The sequence below is a fragment of the Thunnus maccoyii genome, chromosome 2 (assembly GCF_910596095.1).
Source record: "Thunnus maccoyii chromosome 2, fThuMac1.1, whole genome shotgun sequence".
NCBI classification, from domain to species: domain Eukaryota; kingdom Metazoa; phylum Chordata; class Actinopteri; order Scombriformes; family Scombridae; genus Thunnus; species Thunnus maccoyii.
The window spans coordinates 32,690,081-32,706,267 of record NC_056534.1 but is presented as its reverse complement, the minus strand read 5'-3'; the positions used below and the strand labels follow the sequence as shown (position 1 = coordinate 32,706,267).

The window sequence follows — 16,187 nt, the reverse complement described above, 5'->3', positions numbered from 1 at the left end:
TGAACATGCTTGAGGAAAATACTACTCTCATATGTTTTGATAAATCTGAGTTTATCTCCTCACTGCCACCCAAAATAGGACGGTAAAATCATTTACCCAATCACCCAATTTCACATTAACTTTATTATGAATTTTTGAAGAGCAAACTGAATTTACTACGACCTTTTTTCTCATGTTGTTATCCACTCACCATCAGACTTTTTTTTTCAGTATATCACAGTAACAATCCTAAACGTTTCAGGTTGCAGGTGGGATTTAATTTTACCATTTGTCTCTCCCTTCATTATTTCTACCAACAGAAAAATCTCGTACATGGCAGTGTCTAGATGGATGCTTGTTAAATCCCGTTTTGTAAACACAGTCTTTATTATTGCTGGCGTCAGACTTTTGAAAGCAATGTGTGCATCTTGCTTTACAGAGTATTCTAGTGGCTAAGTGTAATACCAGCTTGAGTTAAATGGACGAGGACCCCGGATAAATACCAGCATTAGGCACAATTTCAGCACAGGCTACAACAATGTGTTTGTGTTTAAACTGTGGTCTGAATCAATACCAACCTGTTATTGGAAGGGGTGTGAGGATCTGGGGCACCACAGCCGCCCACGCCAGCACCCCTTTAGATCAGAGCCCAACTTGTCCGACTTAATGTTTTGCAACATTTTCAGCTGATTCACAACCGAGCTCTGTCATACATACAAAAAGTACCAGTTGTTTACTTTTCAGTTTACAGATTCAGTCTCTCTCAGGGTTTTCTCTTTCATGCTGTTGCTCTCGTTTTATGTAGCAGGTATTCAGCTGACACTCTTACCCAGAGCACCTTGCAAGGTTCACTTCCTGGATCGCCTATCATTATACCCATTCCCACAGAGGCACACAGTCAAACCTATCTTTTGTTTATATAAATGAAGCATATATTTCCACCCCATCTCTCGTCCTATCCGTTACTTACTCTTTCTCCTCTCTGTTCTTTCTGCTTTGTTGACTTTTCATTTATCCCTCTTCCTGTCTGAGTGCCTCCTGACCTTTACCAAACAAAACACACGCACACACACACATTCACACACGCTATCCACACGAATACATGATACGGGATGGAAAAGGATGAATATAGCTATTTGTAAAGGTTATCTGGCCTACAGCTATTAACAGCTACCACTACAATGGTTTGGTTTTGGAGAGAGAGAATAGTAAAGAAGGAGGGACAAAGTATACTCGTTGCCCACATGCGTTGAGTTATCAGTGTTGAAATAGCTTGCCATTGATGCCAACTGTTAAATTTTTATTTGTACTGTTCCTGTCCGTGTAGGTTTTCTGTGACATGTAACATATAGGATGTGCGACATTGAGGAAATCATTGATCGCCACAGAAACAGATATGTGAGACGCCTATAGTGTCTCTCTCTGTGTATAGAGTGTATGTGTGTGTATATTTAAGTGGATATTATGTGCCTGCCTTGGTCAGACACCTCATTTGCTTCAAATTCTGATAAATGGGCTGTTTCATGCATTTCTTATATGAACAAAATTTTTTAATGTCAGTGTATTCAAATGAGCGCATAGACAAAGACACGCACAGGCTGTTCACATCTTCATTCTCGTAAAGGGGGAGGAGGGGGTCTAGATATATATATTTTTATATAGTTTTAACGTTGATATTTAGATTTTTGAATGAGCTAACCTTTTACCATTTATTTTCTGAAGACCATCTGGAGGATTTCTTTTTTCTTTGGCATTTATACAATGACCTATGCTCATAAATTCATAGCATAATAAGTCATGTTTGCCAAAACAGGTGGTTCATTCTGTGAAAACAATGTTGGGTCAACCGACTTTAAGTAGGTTTAATCTCTATACATACCGTACTATACAAGACAGATTTCTTTTACCTGTCAGTCAGATTTTTTCACATATACATCAATTTCAAGTTATTTCAACAGACCTGCTTTGACCTCATTCGCAGACATGTGGCTCTTAAAACCTTATCCATCAGATTAATTGGAGCAGTAGTAGACAGGTCCACAATGTGAACCTGCATAAATTTATGACTATAAGCCACAGTGAGGCTATTTAAAATGGGGGAAAAGTATGTGTCAGCATGGTGTGGCATAAATGACATTAAAAACAGTGATAGTATATGATTTTGTTATAAAAAATATGAACATGTCTATGTATAAGACATAGACATGTCTAGATCCTGCTAACACGTATTGTCTGTGTATTCCAATCTTAAAACCCCCATTATTGTCCAAAAACTAGTAAAAACACATCAGTGAGCCACATTATCCTGGGTGACATGTTCCTATTACGTACATGTAAATACTCACTAGGTCACTAAATGTGTATTAATGCGCAGCTGAAAGTAGTCCCAAGCATAAACAATGTTTACTCATTTTTGTGTAGCGTTTGCTAAAAACTACAGTGCCCACCTGTTTTGGGAAATGCAGACCTGCCAAGCTGTAAGCATTTTGCGTAGCAGAAAGTATGCTGGTATGAGTTGTTACTTTAAGGTAGCAAAAAGAGGCCAGTTGTCTTGTTTTCCACCTAAGTGATGGATAAAAAATGTAGCTGAGCCAATCAAGACATTCAGCTGGCATGACTGTTTCTTCTACCAATAAAAAAATGATGGTTTTACCTCGTACAATAGTTTTTAATGTCAGTTATGCCACACTGTGTGGAGCTAGAAGTTACTGTAGGAAGCCTCCCAAATTGGTAAAGCCCATGTATTTCTATTTCACCTGTCATGCTCTCAGACATGCCCGTTTGCTTGTGAGATTATATTGACTAGAAAGTCCAATTTCTTTTGAACGAAATGAGCTGTAGCACTCACAGGTTTGATATACATTTGACTGACAAAACAGGTGTTCTAACCACGAATACTTGTGATTTAATAGCGCTAACATTAGCTAACGGCATAGCTAACGGGTTGTCGGTAACTTCAGGGCTACATAACATGTTGCTGTCTTTTCAACAACTTAATTGCTGACACAGGTGTTTTCATTATTTTAACTTTACTAGTGTGCAGTGTTTTGCACGATAGCCAGCAGTAATAGATAGTAATAGAAACTATATAAATGCAGCACTAGTGGTAGGTTAGTGTGTAGCCCAAGTGAAATTGTGTTCCATGGTAAGCTATGTTTAGGCAGGTGAAAGACAAATGGACAAAGAGGGTTAAATGACCACAAAAACAGTGTAGGCATCTGCAGATATTTTTGTAAACAATCTGTTAATGGTATCAAGGTTTTTCCTATGAGTGCATCCCTCACTTCTTTGTCTGTTTGACCACTGTATGTATGCAAATTGTGTACAATAATTCATTGTGCGAACAGCAATGATTCGCATCTGACGCATCTAGGTCGCTGAAGTGGTACTCAAAAAATTTGTCAAGGGTTGGCAGGTCTGGAAATGGCTTAGCCTTAAAAAAAAAAAAAAGTATGTAATCCTGACCTGTTTTTAAAGATTTATGTTCTTGGGGATTTGGGATTTGTTAACAATTATAAAAATATAGAATATTGCCTGCCTCATCCTTTAATTGGTTGATAGCACGGTACCTACTGAGTTCCCTGGTGCAATGGAATTCATATTTCCCACTGTTCCCACTGCAAGCAACTTGTTTAGTGCTGTATTATGCCACACAGTGAGTCACATGAGAAGCTCTGACTATATCTAGACAGTGGTTTTCACCTTCAAAGTTCAAATCAGGTATTTTTGTGACTTTGCCTTCATAACTTTATGATTTTGGATTATTGAGCTTGCCCTGTGGCACCGTTTGGCAGCATTTATAAGAATAAAAACAGCTAGAAGGTCAATAAAAAAATCATCAAAATTTAACAAGATGTGCTTTTAAGACATGTAATTGGGCGCATGCCCTTGTCCTTGCCATGTAGTCAAACATTGTAGTGCAGTTTGGATGAGAGACACATGCTAATAAAAGGTGGGTTGATTCAAGCATTTTTCACAGGATTCATTCAAGCTTTTACAGACATGGGTAACAAGAACGATTGACCCTGTATATATTTGAAAAGGGCTGTTAGAGCTGAACAGGGCTGCTTTGTAGATGTGCTGTACATCAGTGAAGGTTCTCTTTTGATTCCACAGGCCTTTTGTCAAAGTTCTTTTGCTGTATGTTTGCTGTCAAAAGCATTGAAAACAGTATTCATCTATTTGATATATAGGTGTCGAAACAGATTAATTTGTCTCAGTCCATTGTCATTTAAATAATATATAAAACAGGCCCTTCTTTACATAATATCTGGCTCTATTCATCACCAAATCATATTTTAAAGGCTGTGTGACTACATTGGCATATTCACCAGTGTATTAGTTAGACTATGTAGGTAACCTGTGTGTTTGATTAAGTAAGAGCACTAGAGAGCGAGATGTAAAGTGTGACTGTTGAGTTAGCTCTTCCATTCATCTCCATGTTAACTTAATGAGCTGTGGCTGCTTTTACTTCCAGACCACCTCAATGGACATCTTTCTAGTGAACACACACAGACTTTCTTTCACGCTGACAAATTCTCCCTAAACAGTCTCATTCACAAACATGCATTTACCTACTAGTTTTCAGTATACATATGCATAGCTACATACACTGAAACACACACACACAGAACTGCACACGAATGAATGGACCTCCTGCATTCTAATCAATCAGATTAATTGGAAGTGCCTGGCCATGGATTGAGGAATTTTTCATCCCCCCAAGCACTGCTCTTGCTTTTATCCTCTATCTGCAGTTTCTGTTTACGTTGAGGAGGTAACATGCAGAGAGCAGTGTATTGAAAAATAGCATGAAGTAATGTTTGTTTAGTTTTAGTAATGGAAGAAAAATTTCACCCTTGGATACAGATGCAGTTAATCTATGGTTTTCCAAGCTTTTTTGTGATGTTTATAATATTTTTTTTCCCTCTACCCAATTCCCTTGAACCTGCCTCATCTACTCCTTGTGTAGTCACTGCACCAAGGTTGCATTTATGTTGGTGTCTATATGGCTATAGTTTGTAGTGCTGTTGACTTGTATTGCATTATATAAAAAGCTGTTTCTAAGGTTTTTTTTCCACCTCCATAAAGTTTAATAAAGGTAGGATTTATTGCAAAGCTATTGTGTTTGAGTGCATTAGATGTGTATATACCTCATAAACTGGCAACTCAGTGCATGTATAAGCTTAGATGAGAGTAGTAAAGGCCCATTTTAAATGAATGCTTTACCAGAGTGTAAAAGAGAACCTGCGAAACATCTGCCAAGTTCCATTTTCACAATTTTCAACAGACAAGTCAAACCTTTTTACAGGCTACCACAGTACTTCACAACAATGCAAGTCATTGAGCACCCAAGTCACTCTCCTCAGTTTGATATGCATGCATTTCTCAAAGCCAAATGCCATTAAGAATTCTCTGTCTGCAAGCTGAAGCGTAAGATGTTTCTATGCTTGTGTGTTTGTGTTTCTCCAAATTAATTTACTGTCAGCGTTAGACGAGCAAGTGCCCTAACCCTTGTGCTAGTGATTTTTACCTTTACATAACCAGGAATTTAACATTTTATGCAACAGCAGGGCCAGCACTCTAACCGCAGATGTCAGTGACTGACTGACTGGGTGACTGACTGAGTCGCTGAGTGATGAAGTTACACCATTGTTCGGCTGGCTGAGTGTTGGAGTTTCTCCTTTGGGTGTTGCTCTTTCAAAATGAATTGGCGCGAACAGTTTTCTGTTACGTCCTTAGGGGGCGTGTACAGCGAACAGTTTTCTATTACTTCCTCAGGGGGCGTTTACAACTGTTCCACTCATTGACTGCAGCTCATTCAAGTTTCGTCGCACGTTAAGAGTGTCCTGCAGCCGAGCCAGCAGATACCCTACCTCAGTCTGCACCTGGACTCCCACGCCATGATTGCACAACTGTTGGAGGAGTGTGTAATACGTTACTTCAGTGCACTTAAGCAACAAATATTACTGGGGCCACTACAGAAAATGGCAGATGAACATTTAATATCCGGGAATTCACATTTTAGACACTACCACTGACAATCACTGTAACACATTGGCCACAATTTGGTACATTGACCATACACAGTCCAGCTTTATACTAGGTTTTGACCTGGTCTTGTTTTTTTCTATTCTGCTTTCTTTGAATAGAAATTCCTCATGACCCCACTGAGTTGCACTTGCAGTGGCATTTGTAGTTATTAGGAATGCAAGAAGCAATCTCTCACCAACCTCCAAACGAAGTGCAGAACAATCAGAACAAACTTTTTTCATTGCGCTAATGAAGAGGCCCAGGTTACTTAGTCAATAAAAAAACATCATGATAAGAAAAACCCAGTTAGTGCAGAACAACAGGTTTGTGTTGAAGACAAAAGTATCTGTTTCAGGCTTGAGTCTTTTGTCGTCTTTATGTCTGCTTTCAAGTGCAAAAAATCTTCATTTCTCTCCACTGAAGCAAGAAAAAGCTGTCCACCCTTTACTCCTCCTCCTTTGTCATCTTCTATTCATCTTTCCGTCCTCATTCCTGTCTGATAGGAAGACGAAATGAACACTGGGGCAGTCAAGTGGAAAAACAGACCCTAGATGTGCCGTAAACCTAGACGCTAATAATAAGTGGGGATTCAACAATGTGAAACACACTGAAAGACTTCCTTCCTCTCGCTCTCCATCTATTTGTCTCATTTCCACAAGACTTCCTCCTTGTCTCTCTTTGTCTATCTCTCTGCCCCTCCCGCATCACACAGATAGATGGCAGTCAAATTAGGCCACTGACTTATCAAAGAAGCTTGCTCATATAGAGGTCTAAACATTGTACTGTTCAGTACCATCGTCAGTGGGATACATACTGCCTCTGCTTTAAAGGAGCTGTGTGGCCTCAGCACCAACTGTAACAGTGCTCTGTACCTTGATGTGTCATATTGGTTGGCCAGTTACAACACATTTACAGACAAAAAGTCAGAGTCAATATCACAGATGTTGGTATTCTGGTGGACATAACAATTTAATTCCCTCCCTAACCTGTAACTGATATACTCATTCTAAGCTAAACTCTACCCTCAACCTTTAACACAAGAACAACCCTAAGAAGTAGTAAGAACTGAATAAAACAACCTCACATAAGCAAGTATAAGCAAGAACACACTGTTGTGCACATAAACACACACATATACCCGGACATATGCATGGTATTACAAAGACAACTATTCGGGGTGAAATTGTGCACAATCTTCACAGTTTTATATTTACTAGTGCAGCAGGGGAAACAAAAGAAATGTCACCAGTAAACTCAAAGAATTTCACCACTTAATTTATGGGCTGTAATTTTCACTGTAAAAAATACAACCTCGTTGAAACATTTTCTCTCTAATGCTAATAAAAGCATCCAATCTGAATGAGGTTGTGGCTTCATCTTCTATCGTACTTGTCAAAAATATGGTACACAAATATTTGTATGTTGTCAATAAGTAATTGAAAACATAAAAGACAATATGTCGCCCATGCACCAACTGTGCTCATATTATAAATCCAGTACTCTTCATCCAGATGTCTTACTTTCTGTATCACAGATTTTATTAGCATCATTCAACAGAGCATCCTCATTCTTTAGTGAATTACTCACCAGCTGCGTCTTCAGTCCCTGCATAAAACATCAGAGTTTAAAGGCTCAAAGGTCACCATATGAAGGGATAAATGTTAATATGTCAATAACTGAGGTTAGAACATGTTTGTGTTGTTTTCTGGAATAAAACAGATCTTTAGAGATTTGTTTGACAACAGTGTACCATGCCTGTTTTGCTCATTGATAGATTTGGAAACAGCATTAATGCAGGATAGATGTATTAGAAGAGAACTGTACAACAGTGGCAAGTTTAGCCGTGTGAGTCTCAATTTAGAGGTTGGGCAGTGAACATACGTTAATACGATCTTGTGTGTGAGTGTGTGTGTGAGTGTTCCTGTAGGGTTAGATTGACCTCCCTGCCCACTCAGTGAAAAGGTAGCACCTCTTTACACCTACGCACTAGATGGAAGAATTCTTTATGACTCACAACACACAGGCACAGTCACACACATGCATGCACTCTTAAAATGATTTGCACACACACGCAAATGACATATTCTTGCTCATACATTTGACAGAACTATGCAGGGGTGCATCAAACACACACAAAAGCATCTTCCTGCTCCCGTACTGCAATGAAGACATATCATTAGAGGACAAATTACCGGCCAGTCTGTTCTAGTTCTACTGTGTTTATCATGATAAAGCAAAAGATATGATTAAGCTGGGAACAGGATGCCATTTTGGCTCTGAGTCCAAAAACCAAGGTCCACATTTGCCTTTAATTGGGACAGTCATTGTACTCAAAAGATAAAGAGATGGGAGGCATCATTTTAAGGTTTTTAAGCCAGTTTCTTTTTTTGGGATGGTACAGGATGGATCTTATGGTCTTTATCTTTTCTGTAACTTTATGAACAATGAAAACATTTGTCATAAAAGCTTATGATTTATCTTTATTAGTGATTTTACAAACCTTTACTTTTCTTCATCCATTGTTTCCACTGGATATCTCCTACAATCCTGTTCTTCATCATTCATAGCTCAGCCCTCCGTTCCCTCACTTTCTTCTCTTATTTCTTCAATCTGGACCTACACTGAGGATGTAACCTTTTGTCGATTTTAAACTAATATGTCTGTCTGTCTCCCTTTTCCACAGAGTTACATTCATGGAAGCAGTCAGGCTCAGTTTGTGGCCGAGTCTCACATCATCCTTCTCCTGAGTATCCTTTCACCGATGTGTTTGTGTGTGTATGTTTCATGTGTTGACATAAATTGAAACATGATTCTGCAAAATCATCCTGAGCAATTTAACACTATGAAATGTACAACAGCTCATCTTTGCAGCAAATTTCTTTAGTTCCTCTCACCACAATTGCACCTCCACTTTGTTACAAACAACACCAAGGAAGCCACCTTTTTATGTGTCTGGAGCAGCGTTCAAGTTTGTTTGTCTGCTACGTTTATTTTCTCAACACCAAAGGCTTTGTCATCTGTGTGCAGTCTCCATAGGGAGGCTGCCTGCTGGACTGAACAAACAGACAATACAAAGACAAGTGATTGTCCTCTTTTAACTTCACCTCCTTGCCTGATTTGCTCCAAATTCAACCCCTAATGATAGGCTGTGTCTGTGTGTGTGTTTACTCGTGTACTTGTTTGGCAGGCTAGATGTTTCTGTTTGTGTTTGTCTACTTCTCTGTCTGCTTGTGTACTCGTGTGTACTTGGACTGCTGTGTTGTATGTGTGTGGGTAATGATACCGTTCAATCCTAGCTGTTGTACTCATCCCCATGGGAAATAGCAGGTCCAAGGTCGCACCTGCTGCAGAGCAATATTTGTTTGTCCACGCACAGTTTATTTTTTATTTTCTGCCCATCTGATTACATCTAAATGAAACACACACACACACACACACCTGCTGAAATGCAAACACACCTACTCTTGTTGTCTGTGCAGGTGGTGTAAACACATTTTATGACGGTCATTGATGCAGTTTAATTCCTTAATGCGCACGCACACGCACGCACACACAGGTACCAAATGCAGTTGCATAACCAATCATTTTAAAAGAGACAGAAACACTGATATACTATATGGATATATGTATTTTTCTCAAATTCCCACACGGCCATATAGACAGACAGATGCAGCCCTAACTTCTCTCCATGTTTGATTGGCCTATATTGGAGGCCAAGGAAAACAGGATTTGAGCTTTCAGCACCCAACCTCTCAGACTTCTTGTTTTGGTAATGGAAACCTTAGCTAATCCTGTTAAATATTGTACCTTTATCTTATATATGCTAGTGTGACTTTAAAATCAATCAGTCAAGCAGGAAAAACGTCAATAAGGTGGTCTATTTAACCTGCTACACCCGTTCCTTGTGCTCTGTTGCTGCAGACAGGTGTGCAATCCCTGCAGGACCTGGAAAAGTCCACTTTTGTAGTTAGAATACAGTCCATTTCAGTACAGTCTCATTCTACAGTGTACTCTGATAGGTCTCTATTTGTCATCATGACTGTATTATCACAAAGCTTTCTACAACCGCCCCAAACTGCTGCCTTCAATAGTTCAGTTCTATTGCTGTGTGTGGAGAGTGTTTGCGTCACACCAGCATATCATGTCTTTTACCATATCATCAAGAGGATGCCTCAATTTCTTCTCTGTATCTACTCATGTTAAAGCCTTTGTTTGTGCACCCCATCAGGTTTTCTTCAGTTATATGGATCAGTATGCAGAGCACACTGAGGAAAAGAATCTGTAATTAGGTCTTATGCCACATGAGGCTGTGCTTTGCAGTGATTTCAGTACAGCTCAGGTGTTCAATGGTGCAACCCCGGATTCTGTAAAATAGAGATGTTCAAAATACATATAGTGCCAGCTTTACCAAGAAAATGGTGTTGCGCAAATGTGTGCTGTGGTTTTCATTTGCACCTTTTACACAGCCTGTTCAAGATGGGAATGCTGTGCCTTTATTCCGCCTTGCTGTTCTTTATGAAAGTGACAGACACGGTGGGGGGGCAGGATTGCTCCATCGATAAGCCAGCTACGGAGGTAGTCACAGAGCTGGATCGACGTCTGTGTAAAAGGGACAGCTGGCATGGTGTGGCAGGGAGCTGACACTTTTGTGTTACACGTCACACCTCTGAATCCGGAACACCGGCATGCTATGTTAAAGCACACATGGGGGCAGCATTATGCCGGCTTTATTAGGCTCAGTGTAAAAAAGCAAAGTAAAAAACAGCTTAATGATGGATCTTCTTTATTGCTATAATGCATGATCTCTGTATAAAAGAGCCTATTGAGTTTGCAGCCACAAAGCTTATTTTTTTGCCAGCACTACCGACTCATTAGGCCACAGTCAGACCGAAAAGAGCAGTGCATGAAAAAACGCAGCCCTCCCATTCACCTGAATGGGGGCACTGCGTTCTTGCAGCGGGGTGCCACCGCACACAGCTCGGCAAAAAAACGCAGCAGCCATCCAGCAATAAGTTGAGCCAGGCTCAACTTTTGCCACAACGCAACCTAATGTTATCCAGCAAGGCACTGCGTTGGCCAGTCACATACATGCGAGTGTATATTCCTGGTGGGTTACTTTGTAACATGAATGCTGTATGCAACTGTTTACCTTATGAGCGTCACAACAATAAATAACAGAGTTGCCGCCGTGTTAACTTTCCAGAGTTGTAAAATCCCGTCTGTGAGTATTATAGACCGCCTTACAGTGTTTTGGCTCCTGATAAGTCTTTTCTGTAACTCCAACTTGATTTCTTGGATCATATTTCATTGTCTCACCGGTACCTCAGACAACACGCCCTGAACACCGCAGCCCCTTGTACTGTTTTTGGTCTGAATGTGGCCTTAGTACACCAGCTACATCAGAAAACAACTGTCCAGTCGGAGAAGAGTATGTAAATTACATGCTCAATGCAACACACACACACACACAGAACTGCCAATTCATGAGAGGCCAGAGACTACAGACTACTTTGTATCCCTATGTGTGAACACACCGTAAGACAGCAGCTCATTATGCAATCGGCTCCTTTGCTGCGCCTGGTACTGCTCTCCAGGTGCATTCTGTGCGTGAAGGAACTCAGAAACTCAGTAGGTGCAGTTCAGCAGTGGGATTTCTGTGACATCACCAGGTTTAGATGATAGAGAATAAATAACATATTACCAGATGATTTATCAGAGATAAACTGATAAGGTATTATACAATCATAAAAGAAAGAAACATTTAGTTGCAGCTTGCAAATTCAAGTTTGATGAACACAAACCAAAACTCCCCGTTCACCAGCCTTCTCATTTTCATGATGGTAATCAGACACTGAGCTCATTAATAATAGCCTAATTGCCTCATTTGTTTCTAAGAGGCAATTTTTAGTTATACACAAGACTATATTTAACCCACTACAACCTTCCTCCTGTAAATCCCATTTGCACTTGGTCTTCAAAGGTCTTCTACAGATGCAATGACCATAACTGTTTTATAGCATCAAATATAATGCATTTCCTTCTGTTAACAAACCTCTTCTTTATTCAATGATTTAAACAGGTTGTGTTTAAAAGCTATAATGTGTTAACTTCAATCACTGTGTGTGCCTTTGTCAGTCTGTTTGTAGTTGACTTGACATCACCATAATGTGAGGGCTTTTACAAAAAATCATAGAATTGGGAATCCATTGTGGCGTTTTGCTTACAAGGCTAAGGTAACAACACAGCAGATTTATTTCAATAATTTAAAAAACAGTTTGTTGGTTTTGTGTTGCCATATGAGCCTTTATCCTTGCTTTTCACAACAACAAATGCTTAGGTCCCTCTCTATTTTCCTATCAGCAAAGTCTCTTGTGTTTTAACTGTAGTCTTCTTTTACAGCATATAATTTAATTGCAATAAACCATTAACTGCGGCCCTCAAAATCAACAGTTTAATTAGCTCGTCTCTGACGCAGTCTCAACAAAGCATGAGCTTAAAATATTTTTTTTAGGGCTATTGTACATGTTCATGTTATTCTGTCAACACCCTATACATATTTGACCAGTAACTGTACATGTGACCGATGTTCCTGCAAATATACTTGAGTGCTTCTTATATAAGAAAACACCTCTGTGCAATATCACTAAAATGTTAAATGATTCAAAATTGTATCATCTTACAATAATTGTAGTATTTTTAGTGTGAAGTGTAGGGTATTTGATCTTATTTGTAATTAAAAACAAAAAGGTTAGATAGACTAAACTGAAAATACAGGCCTCAGTGCAACAAAAGTGATTACACCTGTGACCTCCAATTAAGATTAATTGCCTGAACAAGGTTATAAAAGAACCTGTGAACTTGCTCAGTTTTGGCCTGGATGTGTCTCATGCAACATGGCTCCACATGGTAAAGAAAGCATATTGTGAGACTTCATAAAGATGGGAGAGGGTACAAGATCATCAGTAGGACACTGGACAGAAGCCAGAGCACAGTTGCAGCAGTGGTTAGGAGGTACAGGAGGACCCATAATACCAATAACACAAGGTGCAGTAGCTGTCCTCAAAAAATAACGGCATGCACAATTTGCTTTTTACAAAACCTTGCATTGAAAAACAGACGGGCAAATACTTCTGACTTGGCACAAGTATTATCTGTGGAAACTGGTGTTTCAGTGACTGCTCAGACAGTGTGAAGGACATTGCAGGAAGTCAACCTCTACAGATGACACTCAAAAAACAGCACAAAACTGCAAGATTAAACTCTGCCAAAGAACATGAAAAAGCCTGATGAATACTGGTGGCACATTCTTTGGTCAGATGAAATCAAATTAAATTGGTTTGTATCAGATGGGGTCCAGCATGTTTGGCTTGGACCTGGCCAGGAATACCGCAGTGACTGCACAGTGCCGACTGTGAAACATGGAGGTGGGAGTGTGCTGATGTGGGGCTGCATGGGTGCGATAGATGTAGGGGAGATGACATTTATAGACGGCACTATGAATCAAGTTTGTATACCCAAATACTGAATGAAAAGATAAGTAGTATTCTCAAGAAGGTTGGCAGGAGAGGAATTTTCCAACTTGACAATGATCTCAAACACACAAAAATCACATAAGAGTTTTTAAAGAAGTAAAAAGTGAAAACCATGACCTGGCAAGTATGTCCCTGGACCTGAATCCAATAAAAACACCTTTAGGCTATTTTAAAGAGGAAGGTAGAGCAACAAAACCCCCTCCAGCAAAGAGCTGAACAGAATTATCTGTGAAGAATGACAGAACATCTCCCACAGATTTGGGCAAGACTGATATCATCCATGTCCAGCAGGATCCAATCTGTTATCAAAAACAAAGGCGGGCATACAAAATACTATAAAATAAAATAATGGAGTCTCACTAATGAAGGGTGTGCTGACTTCTGTTGCAGTTTGTTCTTAAATATGGATCTTTCATTATAGTTAATTAGTCAAACATTCTGTTTTTCAAATGAATTGGCTTAATTCTTCTTGGGTATTGTCTAAAAACAAATACAATTGTATTACATGGACAGGATTTGTAATTAATTAACATGTTAATGATCTGTAAGTGCATACGTGTGTGTCCAGCAGTTCTTCTGGGGCAGTGTGTACTTCCAGCTTCTCCCTCTCCTGTATTGCGAGTGTGTTTTTTCCTTGACAACCTTGTCCCAGATGCTGCAATCACCATGGGGATGGTGCTGCTGAATGAGGCTGCCACCTCCAAGGGAGACGTTGGCAAGAGGAGAAGTAAGTAGAGAAGATTGTTTTCTACATTTGTTCTTCTTATTGTCCTTTTTCTTTCCTTTTTCAAACTCAATTCCCCAATTTTGGAGTGTTCCAAGTGTCAGGAGGTATAAACAAGGTGTATGTTTTTATTCATGCTGGGTGGCATAGTGGTTAGAGCCGCCTTGTAGCGAGCAGGTAAGTGGTTTATCCTTGCAACAGCCAAAGTCATTTTGTCATAATCAATGTTTTAGGAAGTAACACTGGTGAAGGAGAGGTTTTATTTTTTTGTAGCACAAACAAAAATCCTGTAAAATGTCAATTTTCATAAGATGTACAGTTGAAATCATAACTGAAAAAAAATATTTGAAGAAGTTACTCACATACATTCACACAGATATTGTTCAGCTCTAAATTTGTTAACTAATCCAAATTTCTTATGGTCACAGGCAAGTAAATTTAGGTCTTAATAAATTCTTCTGGTTCCTATTTACAGTCCTAGGTCTCATAGAAAAGGACATTTACTGACTACAACATTAACAGTCAGGAAATCCTCTCTTTTACTTACCCTAAGTGCCAGGAGGATTCCCTTTCTTTAAGATTGGACTTACACTCTCTAACTTCATAAGAAGTTAATTTTTCTTACTATCATTCACTATCACTGGAAAATAACATTTCATTGCTTGGCTTTCCAACCACTCCAGGCTATGCTGTGTAGGAATAACACTACACTTGAAATCAATATTAAGCACTAGTAAAGTTAATAGGGGCACTTCCTCTATTGGTTAATTAATTAACAGTAAATTAATAATGAATTAATTACTTAGGAGGAAAATAATTGAATTAAATTACTCAGTCTTATATCTGAAAGTCATGAACTCTGAATACAGTGACCTCCATCTTTGCTGTAAAGAAAGACAAAAACAACGTCTTGGCAATAAGTCAAGATATTTATTGAACTACCAAGGGATAGGGATGAAAGGGAAACACTAAGCATATGTACATAAATACAAGTAAAATGGGTGAGTGAATGGATGCATGACTGAATAAGTAAATTACGAATTAACAAATGAATGTTTTCAAAAACGAGTCAAAAATGCAATGAGGGGCCAAGACTCTAACAGCCAATAAAAATGTAATTTTTGCATAGCTCTTGCATCAACTCTGAGACAGAAGCATGGTACATGGTTTTCCTACTGTTTCCGTGGTGATGAGGGCTTGATGATGAGGCGAACTTCCCAGACAGTGCCAAGCATGGTGAAGCAGACTCGGTGATCTTCGGGTCACCAGAGTGACAGCCAGATGAGAACCACTGCAGCAGGTTGAGTGAAGCATTTTGGTTCACTGGTTCCCAGGAGGTTGAATCCAGTCTCAGACTAGCTGAGGCCACATAGCAGACACACAGCAGGGGTTTGTGTTCTGGTCTTGTTGTGTTCAGTGGCAGGCTGCAGAGTTTGGATGCTGGAGCTCTAACTAACCTAAAGAGTCCTTGGAAAAGCTTTTAAAAAGTTAAACTACACAATAAAAATAGGAGATTAGAAGAAATAATATATTAAAATGACAAACAGCATGCAATGGCTAATGATACTTGGCCTTTGGTTTTTAGGTGTCTTTCAGTCTTTCTTCTTAGGGAGAGTTTCTTTTCTGGAGCTCTCAGGGAAAAATGAAAAAGCCAATGGCCGAAATGCAACACGGCTGGCAAGGCTTAGAGGAAAAAAAAAAAAAACAGAAGACATCACAGCAGCGGTCAGCAAGCAAGCAAAACAAAAAAGAAGCCAAGTCAGACAAAGAGTTATAAACTTTTATAGTCTAGGAGGCGTGTTTTGGAAGAAATAAGTGAGTGAACCCCTCTATTACTAATTAATTTCTTTGTGTGAGGAGAAAACTGACCTTCAAATAAAAGGGAGATGATTTTATTTCCTATCAACTATCTGAAAATT

General features: G+C 39.3%; 1 protein-coding gene across 1 annotated transcript in view; it reads left to right on the top strand.

Moving 5' to 3' along the window:
- The window catches only part of tusc3 (tumor suppressor candidate 3), a 90,241-nt gene that overhangs the window by 59,414 nt on the left and 14,640 nt on the right, over positions 1 to 16,187 (top strand). Inside the window, exons 7-8 of the mRNA XM_042394432.1 lie at positions 8,696 to 8,759; positions 14,197 to 14,271. Coding sequence (XP_042250366.1) covers positions 8,696 to 8,759; positions 14,197 to 14,271 — 139 coding nt within the window. The remainder of the gene's footprint in view (positions 1 to 8,695; positions 8,760 to 14,196; positions 14,272 to 16,187) is intronic.